Here is a 15570-nt window from a genome sequence, read left to right on the forward strand (position 1 = left end):
AGTATCCATCAACAGATGAATGAATAAAGAAAAAATATGTGTGTACACACACAACAAAATGCTGTTCAGCGTTAAAGAAATCCTGTCATTTTGACAGCATAGAAGGATAGAAGGACATTATGTTAAGTAAAATAGCCCAGGCACAGAGAGACAAGAAGATCTCACATGTGGAATCTTTAAACAAACAAACAAAAAACTTACAGAAGCTAAGAATAGAATGGTGGTTGTCAGGAGGGCTAGTGGGTTGAGTGGTGGGGGATGAGGAGATGTTGGTTCAAGGGCACAAAGTTTCAGTTAGACAGGATGAGTAAGTTCTGGAGATGTATTATACAGCATGGTGACTAGGAAATAATAATGTATATGTGAAAATTGCTAAGAGATGACATTGTAAGTGTTCTTACCATAAAATAATTATGTGAAGTGGTGGAGATGTTAGTTTAATCATGTCCCAATGTATACATATGTCAAAACATCTCATCCACCATATTATATGCAAGTTTTAATTTGTTGGTTATACAATTGTATTCAAATTTGTCCATCAAAACTGAATCTAATCAAGCTTCTAGATCTAATTGCCAATTTATAGGACGTGGAGGAACATAGACACACTGACCGTAGTGAGCCAAATCTAGGACTTGGCTAATTCTGTAGGAAAGATGCCTCAATTTACTCACCAAATAAATGTCAAGGGAAGTAAAAGGAGGAGCTATAGTATAAAAGAGACTAAAAGACATTAATCCAATGGTACGTATGGAGATCTTATTGGGATCCTGATTAGAACAATTGTTTTAGGGAAAAAAAAAAATTATGGGCCAAGGGAGAAATTTGAACTTTGAGGAGATACTGGGGAAAATTGCCATCATGGTTTTTGTGTTTTGTTGAATTACGTTTTGTTTTGTTTTGTTTTGTTTGAACAGAGTCTCGCTCTGTCGCCCAGGCTGGAGTGCAGTGGCACGATCTTGGCTCACTGCAACCTCCTCCTCCCAGGTTCAAGTGATTTTCCTGCCTCAGCCTCCCAAGTAGCTGGTACTACAGGTGTGCACCGCCATGCTCAGCTAATTTTTGTATTTTTAGTTAAAGACGGGGTTTCATCATGTTGGCCTGGCGGGTCTCAAACCCTGACCTCAGGTGATCTGCTCCCCCCAGGCCTTCCAAAGTGCTGGGATTACAGACATGAGCCTCTGTCCCCTGCATACATTTTAAATTTTGCGATCATTCTGTATACACACACTGTTCTAAGAAGTGAGGCAGAGAGATCCCAAGTACCCTTTTCCTAGCTAGTTTCCCCCAATTGTGACATCTTGCAAAACCATAGTTCAGTGTCACAGCCAAGATATTGATACAGCCAAGATCCAGAGAGCTCTCCTATGGCCTTTTGTAGCTACATCCACTTCCTACCCATAACCCCGCCTCATCCCCTGGCAACCACGAATCTTTCTCCATTCCTACAGTTTTGTCATTTCGAAAAGGTTACCCTAATGGAGTCATGTACTGTGTAACTCTGGGACTGGCTTTTCACTCAGCATAATTCTCTGGAGATTTGTCCGGGTTGTTATGTGTATCAGTAGTTCTTTTTATTGTTGAACCATATTTGCAATTGTCTCTAAAAGAAAAAGAACCTTTAACTCTTCAAGACACTGCAGGATTTTCCGATGAAATGATGTGTAACATCTGGGATTTGCTTTGAACTAATCTGGGGTTAGGAGAATAAAAGTGAATCATGATTTCTATATGCTAGTAATGGTTGAAGTTAGCTGATGGGTACATAGGGTTCAGTAAACTATTCTCTGTACTTTTTGGGTGTTTGAAATTTTCCATTAGACAAAGTTAAAAATATAGCAGTATGAACCCTTTATTAGAAAGAGGGAGTTAACTGCAAGAGCTAAACTTGGACCCAGCAGATAAGTAAGCACCGGGGCAGGCAAGTGTGTGCTTGATCACCGTAAGCTTTCCTATATGGTGTGATTTGTTGCCATGTCCATGATTTTTTTTTTTTTTTTTTTGGAGACGGAGTCTTTCTCTGTCACCCATGTGGAGTGCAGTGGCTCGATCTCAGCTCGCTGCAGCCTCCGCCTCCCAGGCTCAAGTGATTCTCCTGCTTCAAGCTTCACTAGTAGCTGGGAGTACAAGGGCCCACCACCACACCCAGCTAATTTTTGTATTTTTGGTAGAGATGAGATTTCATCATGTTGCCCAGGCTGGTCTTGAATTCCTGAGCTCAAGCAATCCATCCACCTCGGCCTCCCAAAGTGTTGGGATTAAAGGCATGAGCCACTGGGCCGGCCTGAATTATTTTTAAATAATTTTAAAGCTATTCTCTGAAAATAATTTAAAGAAGTCTTAATTATGCAAATAAGACAAAAGATAAACATTTACTTCTGCTTCCTGACCTCCTTCACTGTGTGAGAAGAGGAATCAGTGATTTTGAAGTAAATAGAATTGCTTTAGGGACAGTCCCTTCAGTTGTTCTTTGGCTTTTCTAAGCCATAATCCACCGTAACCATTTCTTAATCAAATGGCTTTCCCCGGGGGTTCCAACCATATACAACTTCTTCGTTATTACACTATCAGCAAGGCTTTTGTACTGTGGTAAATTCAGATTTTGATAAGTTTCTGGTCTTTGCTGATGAAATCTTCTTATGACTAAGATCAGCTCTGCCAGATATGTTTTCAGGACAGACAGACCTGAGGTGCTTTAATTGTTGTTTTTTTGGGGGGGGAGGTGGTGGTAAAATACTTTTGTTGGCCCATGACCATGAAAAAACAGAAATTTAGTCTTTCAATCGCATTGAGCAAATTTTATGTAAGCTTAACTGTACTTCTTTGACCATTCATTCATTCATTCATATTTGTGGAGTAGCCACTGTGTGCTTGGCACTGTTGTAGATCCAGGGACATGATTTCCAAAATCATGAGAAGAGGGGATCTTTTTTTTTTTTTTTAAACCCATATATCAGAAGCTAATCTGGTGTTATAATCTGGTGGCATTGCCCAGTGTGTTAACTGACCACACTGGGTCTATGCCGCATAGTAATATTAATAGCATAATTTAATATTAAAAAATAAAAGTATATGAGGTAATCGATATGTTCATTAGCTTGACTTAATCATTCCACAATGCATACATATATTGAAACATGGTGTTGTATGCCATACGTATATTCAATTTTTGTCAATTAAAATTTTTTTTTCTGTTTTTTAAAAAGAGTCACTGTGGCCTGTAATCCCAGCACTTTGGGAGGCCGAGACGGGCAGATCACGAGGTCACAAGATCAAGACCATCCTAGCTAACATGGTGAAACCCCGTCTCTACTAAAAAAAAAAATACAAAAAACTAGCCGGGCGAGGTGGCGGGCGCCTGTAGTCCCAGCTACTCCGGAGGCTGAGGCAGGAGAATGGCGTGAACCCGGGAGGCGGAGCTTGCAGTGAGCTGAGATCCGGCCACTGCACTCCAGCCTGGGTGCCAGAGCGAGACTCCGTCTCAAAAAAAAAAAAAAAAAAAGAGTCACTGTGTTGCCCAGGCTGGAGTGCAATGGTGCGATCATAACTCAGCTGCAGCCTCAACCTCCTGTGTTCAAGCAGTCCTGCTTTAGCTTCCTGAGGAGCTAGGACTACATGGGTGTGCCACCACACCTGGCTTAAAAAAAAAAAGTGTTGATATTTTTCCTCATATTCACTCTCAAGTAATGGAAAAGAATTTGAGAGAACAAGATAGCTTTTACCATGGGTCAGGCCCTACATTAACCAGCTGTATCACATGTCAGCTCATTTAATACTCACCTCAGCTTTATGTGGGGTGTGCTGTTGTGACTCCTGCTTTGCAGAGGAGGAGAATGAGGTACAGAAAGTTGACTTGCCCAGGGTTATAAAGCAGTTAAGTAACAGAATCAGGACTTTAACCCAAAGTGTCTGCCACCAGAGGCCAATTTTTTTTAAATTTTTTTTTCCAACTTATCTGTGAGCCTCAAGTTAAGATTTTTCTTTTCTCTTGGCTTTCAGGTTCATTGACCAAGCCAGCATTTCCCCAACTGTTCCACAGAATGTCAACAGATGTTCCATGAAAAAAATATTTACTGGAAAAATATTTAACCCAGCACTTTCCTAATGTGTATGGAGATTATTTATACTGTGGACTTCTCAGAGAATTTCATGTTAAATGTACACTGTAAATCACGAGGAGGAACATTCATCTTGTACAGTTCTAAAATTATTTTTCTGTGGAATGTTTTGTTTTCACAGGATATCTATAGATTTCTCAGGGAGCACATAGTTTTGTGCCATTTCTGTACTCTTGAATCTCACCATTAGTTTCACCTAAATATGCTGTGCTGTCACCCAAATGACCTTTCTTAAATTTAAGATCAAACGTTGACACTCCCAAAGTCACCATGCAGTGAGCCCTCATTGCTTTCATTCAAGTCACTGTGACAAGGGCTCTGCTCCTGCCACTTCTGCATGGATCCACGGGCCATGTCTTGCTGCATGCAGCCCTGCACCTGTAGCTGCGCTGTCTCACTTTGAGTTCAGGCACGTGGCATTCCCCTCTTTGAAAAGCCTTTCTGCATCGTCCCCATAATAGGCCAAAACAGCCCTTGCTTGTTCGAGATTTGACTTAGACATTACATTTTCCGTGGAGCCGATCTTGAACAACTCCTGCAGGCTGGGTACCCATCTTCTCAGTTCACATAGCCTGTCATGGTGCAATGGTGCGTGTGCATGGTAACTCCTTTCCTTTACACCAGCAGCTCCTTGAAGAACACATCCTCTTTGCTTCTAGATCCCACACCTGGCAAGTTATTACCTCTCACACAGCAGTCTCAATAAATGTGTGAATGAATTCCACTTTCTGGATTTTTTTTTTTTTTTTTTTTTTTTTGAGATGGAGTCTTGCTCTGTTGCCAAGCTGGAGTGCAGTGGTGCGATCTCGGGTCATTGCAACTTCTACCTCCCTAATTCAAGCAATTCTTCTGCCTCAGCCTCCTGAGTAGCTGGGACTACAGATGTGCACCACCATGCCCAGTTAATTTTTGTATTTTTAGTAGAGACGGTTTTCACCATGTTGGCCAGGATGGTCTCGATCTCCTGAGCTCGTGATCTGCCCACCTTGGCCTCCCAAAGTGCTGGGATTACAGGCGTGAGCCACCACACCTGGCCTGTGTTGTTAATATGTTTTGTGTTGTCCCTAAATTCTGGTTCTCTTCAACATTATCACATTGAATATATCTCATTCCTTTTGCCCATAGCAGTCTGTCTTTCTAATATTTCAGTACAGCATTTCCCTGAAGTCTTCCATATGAAACTTTTTTAAAAACATAAAACATTGTTTCTTAGTTACTGATATGGCACTGAGAATTGAATGTAATACTCCATTCTGGATATATTAAGTGACTTTTAATTTTTATGGAAACCTACATTTTCCATCAATTAATGTCAGACCTTTGTCTTCCATCTTCTGCTTGTGCTTGTTAAAATCCATTTTGTTTTGACTGAATCTTGATTAAATCATCTGTTGTTTGAATCTGCAGATTCAGCTAGCTTTGTGTTTTCTTCATATTTTACATACACACCTACTGTTTCTTCATCCAGACCTAGGAGCATAAAGCAGTCTCCCATAGCTTGCAGTATGTAACTCACACTAGGTTAATCCTGAGTCATCATAACTGTGTGCTGCTTACAAATATCTTATGACGTTACATTCATGTAGTTAGTTCTAAAGCATCTCATATAATTTTTCATTTATCCAGCCCTTGTTTTGGCAAGTGCCTTGTGGAAATGTAGAAAGCTACCATACAATTTATAAACCGAATCCTGCTTTGTAGTTTATTTGACTTTGTGGAAGTTACCTGACTTCCTACCCTCGATTTAGATGCTTACAATTTTAAACGAAATATAAAAGTGATCTATTCAATAAAGCACTGTATAAACAATAATTAGAGATATTATAGAAGTTGAAGGGTCAGGCTGGGCATTATGGCTCACACTTGTAATCCCAGCACTTTGGGAGGCCAAGGCAAGAGGATCGCTTGAGCTCAGGAATTTGAGGCAAGCCTGGGCAACATGGTGAGACCCCATCTCTACCAAAAATACAAAATAAAAAGCCGGTCGTGGTGGTGTGCACCTGTGGTCCCAGCTACTTGGGAGGCTGATGGGAGGATTGATTGAGCAGGGGGGCAGAAGTTGCAGTGAGCCGAGATTGTGCCACTGCACTCCAGCCTGGATTCTCATCCAGGCCTTGTCTGAAAAAATAATAATAATAATAACTAGTTAAAGGGTCAAAGTTTTACGTGGTGCTACATCTTTCTCAATTGCAATGTTTTAATGCATTTTCTCAGGTTTTAAAAAGTTGCAGAAAGAAGAAAGGAAAGGGAAAGAAAAGTGTTCAGAAATCTTTATATGGGGAAAGAGACATTGCTTCTAAGAAGCCCCTCCTCAGTCCTATTCCTGAGCTGCCTGAAGTCTCTGAGATGACACCTTCAGTTCCAAGCATCCGAAGACTGGGTTCAGGTATCCTCACCTTTTCCTGGTAGTTATATTTTATCTTTTCTCGTCACCTTCTTCGTTGCTATTTTACTTTTTTCACTTTTTTCCCATTCACTATGTAAAGAGTACGTAAATTTAAAAAGCAACGTTTCCTTACATTACCATGAGCATTTCTAGTGGAGGAAAGAGAGTCACTTTTAACTTGTAGGTGGCTTAGACCCTTTTCAGAATCTGATGGAAACTCTGGATCCTTTCCCCAGGAAAACCAAGACACAAGATTTTGCTTATAATATCAGTAATAATTTCTGTGCATCCTATTTCCTTTTGCTTTTTAAAGCATTTTGTGAAAATAAATTCCATTTGGTGGTGTAGTCCATCGTTGAAAGTGAACGAGAGCTGGATGCAGTGAACGAGAGCTGGGGCACCTGCCTGTGATCCCAACCATTTGAGAGCCTAAGGCGGAAGGATTGCTTGAGCTCAGGAGTTTGAGGCCAGCCTGGGCAACCTAGCAAGACCCTGTCTTTAAAAAAAAAGGAACAAAAAATGTGAACGAGGTTATGGTTCAGTAATATGTATACCTTATATGAGTTAAGGATGTTTTGTTAGAGTTGGCACTACTGAGCGTTTTCTAAAAATAATACATATAAGTTGCGCTTGATTACCTTGAAAGTTATTTTATTATCAAGTCAGTTGATATATGGGGTAGATAAAAAATGGAATTGTTTCTGGTTTCTAATGCCCAAATTTTAAACGTACTGGATCTTGATGAAAATAATAAGGATTTTTTTTTTTTTTTTTTTTAATTTTTAGTAGAGATAGGGTGTCCCTGTGTTGCCCAGGCTGGTCTTGAACTCCTGGGCTCAATCAGTCTTCCTGCCTCAGCCTCCGAAAGTACTGAGATTACAGACACGAGCCACGCTGTCTTGCCTGAAAATGATAATGTGTGTCCACTTGGTGTGTTGATTTGTATAGAATCATTTTTTAAATGACTACCTTTGTCAATCATCAGATATTTGTAGCCTGCCTCCTATTTGCAGAATACCATACAAGATTAATAATAGACTTGAGGATGAATGAGGTACATGCCACCATAGACTCTTGGCTTCTGCGTCCTGCTTAACATTAGGGTAGCACAGGAGTTTAAATAAACAGCCACCCCTCTGTCGCACATGTCCTGGCACACACTCTTCTCCTGCCATGCTTTCTCACAGGCTGTGTTGCGACAGGGCATCCACCACTCTACCTCTTTTTAATCTGACCTAATGTTGCTTATCTTCCAAGATTTTGCTGTACTGTCTGTTTTTCCAGGAATACTCTGCAACATACTTCTATCACCTGGTTTTATGATTATCTATTTTCTGTGTTCCCCTGTTCCCTAAAACTTCAGTCTCCTTGAGAGTGGAAACTAAGTCTTATTTTCATTACATCTCTGGTTCTAACAGGAGTTTTTCAAAAGATTTTTAAACAGTGATTGTAGTAAAATTTTCCATCTTGCATCCTATTAGAGAATTTATTTTTAAAAATACCTAAAGCATTTTTTATCTGTAACCAGTGGTATCACCTGCTACATGGATTTAAAGCAATTCAGCTCCTTCCTTCCTTTATCTCTTTCTCCTTTCCTATCTCCCTATATCTCCTTTACCTTCCTTCTCTAGTATGTTGGATTTTATGCGAAATATATATCTTTTTGTTTGTTAGTTAGTTAGTTTGTTTGTTTGTTTTTTGAGATGGAGTCTCACTCTGTCGCCCAGGCTGGAGTGCAGTGGCTCAGTGTTGGCTCACTGCAACCTCCACCTCCTGGATTCCAGCAATTCTCCTGCCTCAGCCTCCCAGGTAACTGGGACTACAAGCACGTGCCACAACGCCTGGCTAATTTTGTATTTTTAGTAGAGACAGGGTTTCACAGTGTTGGCCAAGCTGGTCTCAAACTCCTGACCTCAGGTAATATGCCTGCCTCGGCCTCCCAAAGTGCTGGGATTACAGGTGTGAGTCACTGTGCCCGGCCATAAATATCAATTTTTAAAGCTGTCTAAAGAACCCAACTAACATTGGTTGGCATTGAGTGGACACTGATCTGTTTAATCTCTAGCTTTAAGTGACATAATTTTAAGTATCTTAGTCATGGATATATTTTTAAATGGAAACATTGATTTTTTAGACTTGTGGCTCACCTTATGTTTTATAAATCTTTTAGTTTTTATTTTGTTTAAAATACTTTATTCATTTGACTGACCACTGAAAAACATCATCTGAGGTAACAAAGATTGCATCTAATTTTTCTAAGATTTAGAACTCATAAAGCCTGAACTCATGTGGGCTGTGTTACTTACCAATTTGATGATGGTTTTTCCACCTCTGATGTGCCAGAAACACTTGAAAGGCTGCCCATGTGTATCTTCCTGGAGGATATTTAGTCAAAGGCTGAGGAATTAAGGGTTAATTTTTATAATATTGAAACAAACATGGTTCTGCTTGAGAGTACAGTGCACTTTATAGTAATTTTTAACAAAGGGCATGAGACCTGAGTGTCTTCAGGCATGCTGTTTTAGCTCGTAAGTCCTCAAATACCCCCAGAATTCCACATTTTCCCTCCCGTGTTTCGGAGGATACCTTGGTAGAAAGTTTCAGAAGCATAATGTTGCCCATTTGCAGTCATTCATTTTCAGGGAAATGGGAGATGTCGCTGCCTCGTGCTAATGGACCCTGTAGCATGGGAAGGGTGTTAGAATGCAGGAAGCAGTTTCAGATGGCGTTCTCACTTTCATGGTTTTAGTTTTATATGCTTTATTAATTCATGCGTTGAATACCTATTTTCTTAACCTGTGGATCATGGGAGAACTAAGAGAGGAGGAGGAGGATGACAGATGGGCAAGTACAGTGTAACATTTTTGGGTCTTGTGAATGCTTAAAACACAAAAACAAAACAGGGCACCTGATTATTTAATAAATGTAAAGTTCATTCCCATTGTTACTTTTTAATTCGATTGAAACCTATTTACATGCCCATAGGTTATTTCAACTCAAATGGCAAACTGGAAGAAGTGAAGGCTCCTAAAAATCCAGTGAAAAGAAAGGATCTTTTGCCTCACGACCCAGATTTGCATATGCATCAAGGCTTTGATAAATATGATGTGTCTGAATTTTGCTCTTATATGAAAAGTTCCTCATCGGTTGTCTATGCTACTTCTGATGAAGATCCAAATACAAATATAATGAACATTAATGAAAATAAAAATATTCCAAAAGCAAAAAATAAGTCAGAAAGTGAAAATGAACCAGAAGCTGGAGCTGACAGTCCTGCTTCTTGTGCTTCTGTACCTGAAGAACATGTGGCATCAGATAGTCCCAAACCTGCTCTGACCCTGCAACAGGGTCAAGAATTTGCTGCTGCTGCTCGTCAAAATGCAGAAAACCTTTGTCAAATCTTGAAAATTTCACCAGATCTAAACATAAAGTGTGAAAGAAAGGATGACTTCTTAGTAGCTGCAGAAGGAAAACTGCAATGCAATCGTTTAATGCCTAACTCTCAAAAAGACTGTCATTGCTTAGGAGATGTCTTAATTGAAAATCTGAAAGAATCTAACAGCCAAAGTGAGGATTTGGGAAGAAAACCCATGGAAAGTAGCAGTGTTAAGAGTTGCAGAGACAGGAAAGATAGAAGACGCTCCATGTATTATTCTGATGGTCAAAGTTTACATTTGGAAAAAAAGGGCAATCACACACCCTCCTCCAATGTGGGCAGCTCTGTAGAAATTAGTGTAGAAAATTCTGAACTGTTTAAAGATTTGTCTGATGCCATTGAGCAAACCTTTCGGAGGAGAAATAGTGAAACCAAAGTGCGACGTAGCACAAGGCTACAGAAAGATTTGGAAAACGAAGGGCTTGTGTGGATTTCACTTCCACTTCCTTCCACTTCCCAAAAAGCCAAAAGAAGAACAATATGTACATTTGACAGCAGTGGATTTGAAAGTGTGTCTCCCAGAAAAGAAACTGTGTCCTCCAGACAAAAACCACAGATGGCACCTCCCGTCTCAGATCAAGAAAACAGCCAGGGCCCTGCTGCTGGTTCTTCTGATGAACCTGGTAAGAGGAGGAAGAGCTTTTGTATATCTACACTTGCAAATACTAAAGCCACTTCCCAGTTCAAAGGCTACCGGAGAAGATCCTCTCTTAATGGGAAGGGAGAGAGCTCTCTGACTGCCTTGGAAAGGATTGAGCATAATGGAGAAAGAAAGCAGTAATTGACATTTCCTGCAGAGTCTGTGGCAAGATGGAAAGTAACCATCTATGCTGAAATGATCTGTCTAGTTCCCATCCTCTGTTCAACCTCGGTGTTTCAAAAGTTGCTAATAAATAAACTCATTTGAGTTGAACCTACTTTTATGTAGAAATAAATAAGTTTCTTCACCATTCAGATAGAAAACATTCCATTAAATATATTCGTCTTTCCTCAGAGAGTAAATGCTTTATTACTATTTCGCTAAAGGGGTTGTTTTTAGGCCCAACAAGACATCTCTCAATTTTTAGACTTTTTTTTAGTATATATATATATTTTAAGTACATATTTACCACTGAAGTTTTAGACTCTGTTGTTAGAAGCATCTTTTAGAATTGGCTAATTTTATCTGGATAAGAGGTTTGTTTTTTGTTTTTGTTTTTGATTTTCCCCCACAAAAGACAAATTGATAGAATTAATGGAACTTTATTAAAATTGAAGGAAATATAAACTTTAAGACGTAAAGCGGGTGAGATATGTATTTTTCTTTAAATAGGAAAAAAAAAAAAAACCTGGCTATGAATTTTAACTGACAGAAGTTGAAATTACAAAACTTGTTTTCCTTTTGGTTAAATTTAAGAGAAGCTTTGATGGTTTGTTTTATCTGTCCCAAATGAGATTTTTATTTTAATAGTTTAAATCCTAAACAAGAAATTTCAGAAAATTCTTTCAGTAACCACAGTCTTATAAATTCATCACTATAAATGAATATATAATTTAGAAATAACTCTGATATGAAACTATTCATTCCTTCAAATAGGATTCCTGTATGTTTTGTTGTGTGTGTGTGTGTGAGAGGATTGGTTTTGTGTTTTTTTGTTGTTGTTGTTTTTTTTGGTGAAAATATAGCAGCTCAGTTAAAGACTGGGCTCTCAGATTATTCTAATTAGTCACAGGCAGTTTAGGACTTGATTCATGATTTTCCATTAAAAGTTTTAAAAACCAAAACTCACTGAGAAATTTAGTTTACTAACACTAAGTGTGGTGGTAGGTCACTGATTTTTTTAACACTGAGTTTTCCAGCGATTCTTTTTCTTTTGTAATGTCTGGCACTTGACTTGGTTTCTCTAGCTTTTGCAACATCTCCTATGGCTGTTTCAGTGATAGCCGTTTGAAAAACTAAATTGCCATATATCTGGAATTTATGAATGCACATAAATCATTATATCATTAAACAATTGTCTTTGAAATCCTTTAAATCATTAAACTCCCCCTCTCCATGATAGCAGAAACATGTTAACAAATAGAGCTCTCTATAAATAACACAGCAGGGAAGAAAGCTCCCGCTGGGCACCCATTTCCCCCTTCTTACATAGGGACTATTTGTTACCTTCTTGGCACCGGCAGGTCTGGAACTCCCGCTGCTAAAGACTAATGTATTTTACATTAACACTCAAAGTGATCCCCAATTTCTTCTACTCAAGGGTGGATTGTTTTTAAAATTCTTTTATCTTTACATGTAAATTATTTATAGACTCTTTTTTTCCATTTCTAGTTTGGTGGTGTTGGCAAATCACTACCACTAAAAACAAGTTCACCACTCCCCCCACCCAAGAAAATGAACGAATTAGCTTCTCTGAAGCTTTTTCATTTTAATGATTTGAAAAGAAAACTTTCAGAAACCTAATAAAATTGTTTTGCATTTCTACCTTGTCTAATATGGAGACTAACAACTATTATTATTTCACTCCCTATTTTCTATGATGATATATAATCTCAATTGTATTGTAATTTTTAAAATTTCACATGCTTTGTTTTATTTCTCAAAAAGTGCTAATGAGAATGAGGGAAACATTTCCAATCTGTGATTTGGGCATGGTTTTTCAAATGTGAAATGTTCTCTTTTTCTAGCAGCAGTTAAAAATGTAAACACGCCCTTAGTTTCAAAATGTTTCCTTATAAACATTTGTCGGCATTTGTCAATAACCAATAGGCGTTTTTCCTAAAAAGAACAGATACGAACAATCAAAGCAAGTTAGATGCAGTTTTATCTACCAGGTCTCGTTTGTACAAGATTTGTAAAACATTAATAATTTCTGTATTTGGTCATTCTTGGTTTGTTGTTGTTGTTGTTGTTGTTGTTGTTGTTTTCCCATTTGTTTTCATTAATGGTGAAATCAAAAGCTTGGCTTCAAAAATTTTTTTTTCCTGCCGTAGTTTTTCACTGCTATAACCCTTGACGTCCTTCCATCATGTTTCTGTTCCTGTACATTCTTGTTTGTTCCAGAAGATGGCAGCACAACCTCTGAAGTTTTTCCTTCTCTGTGCATAACCTAATGGCTGTGGCCTGTGTGGCCCTCTATTTTTACTCATTTTTCTTACATAAATAGTATGTATCTATTGAAAAACACAGAACTGTATAGAATTTAAAAGTGGAAATGTGGAATCTATCTTCCTTCCATTCCATGTAGGTGTCATCCAGCCACACCCTCCTCTCTGCAGCTCTCTCTGTGCAAGCACTTAACACCCGGCATGCACCTTTCAGACCTTTCCCGTGTAAACATGCACGCATCGTTTTGTTGTTTTCTAACAGGATCACTGTATGTGCCATTCTGCCACTTGGTTTTTTTAATTCAACAAAATGCCATGAGTATCCTTTAGTCTTTTTATGGACAGCCCTAGTGCTGCTGTTTCAGTCTTTTTTAACCTCTGCATATACACCTTGAACATCTGTAATGAAGGTGGCTATCTCCTCACTAATGGATGAATGTCAGTTGTCTCCAGCTTTTGCAATTATAGCAGTAAATATAGCAAATACATAGCCATGTTGGGCTTGTTGAAAATATCTGTAAGATAAATTCCTTGAAATTAAAACGATTACGTTCTCTTCTGTGCATCTTAACTGGCACATTCCCCTTACACACATTTTAGTATCCTTGCCTTCTTTCTGCCTCTCATTTTCTGTTCCTACTACTTAATGCCATTTTGCTCCCATCTTCTGTCACTACTGCCTCTACTTCCACTTAAGCTGCAGAATTGAGGGTGAGCCTTAGACCTGGCATATGGAGGAGAGAATGATTAATTATGCCTGGTTCATGCTTTAGATTGAAAGAGCTACTTTTCAATGTCAATTTATTGAGGTATAATTAACCTACAGTGAAGTTCGCTTTTTTAAAGCATCCAGAATTTTGGGAAATTTATACAGCCATGTAACTAGTGCCACAATCAAGTAATAGGACATTTCTGTCACCCCAGAATTCCTCCTGCCTCTTTATAGTCAATTGTCTACCCGCCAACCCCAGGTCTTCACAACTGCTCATCTGATTTCTAGTGTTACAGTTCCGTCTTCTCCAGACTGTCATACAAATGAGATCCTACAATATATACTCCTTTGTGTCTTTTTTTTTTTTTTTTTTTTGAGACCGAGTCTCGCTCTCTCGCTCTGTCTCCTAGGCTGGAGTGCAGTGGCGCGATCTCGGCTCACTGCAAGCTCTGCCTCCGGGGTTCACGCCATTCTCCTGCCTCAGCCTGCCGAGTAGCTGGGACTACAGGCGCCCGCCACCTCGCCTGGCTAGTTTTTTTGTATTTTTTAGTAGAGATGGGTTTCACCGTGTTAGCCAGAATGGTCTCGATCTCCTGACCTCGTGATCCGCCCGTCTCGGCCTCCCAAAGTTCTGGGATTACAGGCGTGAGCCACGGCGCCCGGCCTTCCTTTGTGTCTTTAGCTTAGCATAATACTATTGAGATTCTGCCATGCTTGCATGCTATCAGTAGTTGATACTTGTTTATTGCTGATACTTGTTTATTCCATTTTATAGACGTACCAAAACTTGTTTATCAGTTTACCACTTGATGGATATTTGGATTATTTCTGGTTTGGGGCTATTATGAATAAAGCTGCTATAACCATTCACATATGGATCCTTTTTTATAGTCACATGTTTTCATTTATCTTGCATAAGTATCTGGTGGTAGGGTTCCTGGGCTGTATGGTGGTAGTATTAATATATGTTTACCTTTTTAAGAAGCTGCCAAACTTTTCCATAGTGGCTGCATGATTTTGCATTTCCACTGGCAACACGTCGTTTTGTTTGCTCCACATCTTCACCAGCATCTGGTATTGTTGGCCTTTTTTCATTTTAGCCATTATAGTATGTGTGCAGTAGTTTCTCATGGGTTTTGATTTATTTCTCTAATGACTAATGATATTGAACATCTCTCCTATGCTTATTTGCCATCTTTCTATCTTCCTTGTTGAGATGTCTGTCCAAATTTCTTGCCCACATTTGTTGTTGCTGTTACTGTCTTACTATTACTGAGTTACAAGAATCTGTACATTTAGATACACATCCTTTATTGGATATGTCTCTTAAAATATTTTTTCCCATTCTGTGGCTTGTCTTTTTATTTCTTTAGCAATGTCTTTTGAAGAACAGATTTCATTTTGATGAAGTCCAGTTTACCTTGTTTTTACTTTAAGCATATGCTTTTTGTGTCCTAGCTAAGAAATCTTTGCCTAACTCAAAGGCACAAAGATTTTCTCCTGTGTATTCTTCCAGTTGTATAGTTTTAGCTCTCACTTAAGTGTTAGATCCACATTCATTTTCTTGTGTAAGATGAAGATGGCGTTTTGTTTTTTTTTTCACTTTTTTATTTTTTTTTTGAGACGGAGTGTTGCTCTGTCGCCCAGACTGAGTGCGGTGGCGCGATCTCGGCTCACTGCACGCTCCACCTCCAGCTTCACGCTGCACGCTCCACCTCCAGCTTCACGCCATTCTCCTGCCTCAGCCTCCAGAGTAGCTGGGACTACAGGCGCCCGCCACTGTGCCTGGCTAATTTTTTGTATTTTTTTTTATTAGAGATGGGGTTTCACC

General features: G+C 39.1%; 1 protein-coding gene across 8 annotated transcripts in view; it reads left to right on the forward strand.

Annotated features, from left to right (window-relative positions):
• The window catches only part of CDCA2 (cell division cycle associated 2), a 50196-nt gene extending 39339 nt beyond the window's left edge, over positions 1–10857 (forward strand). For 7 of the 8 annotated variants that reach the window (XM_015454597.3, XM_074000509.1, XM_005562870.4 and 4 more), the window contains 2 exons: positions 6333–6504; positions 9490–10857. In XM_015454597.3, coding sequence (XP_015310083.3) covers positions 6333–6504; positions 9490–10721 — 1404 coding nt within the window. In that variant the 3' untranslated portion in view covers positions 10722–10857. Of the gene's footprint in view, positions 1–3999; positions 5525–6332; positions 6505–9489 lie in introns of those variants that run through there. The other variant, XM_074000511.1, reaches the window with a different exon arrangement.
• The last annotated feature ends 4713 nt before the right edge of the window (positions 10858–15570 follow it).

Source organism: Macaca fascicularis, chromosome 8 (genome assembly GCF_037993035.2).
Source record: "Macaca fascicularis isolate 582-1 chromosome 8, T2T-MFA8v1.1".
In the NCBI taxonomy this organism is placed as follows: domain Eukaryota; kingdom Metazoa; phylum Chordata; class Mammalia; order Primates; family Cercopithecidae; genus Macaca; species Macaca fascicularis.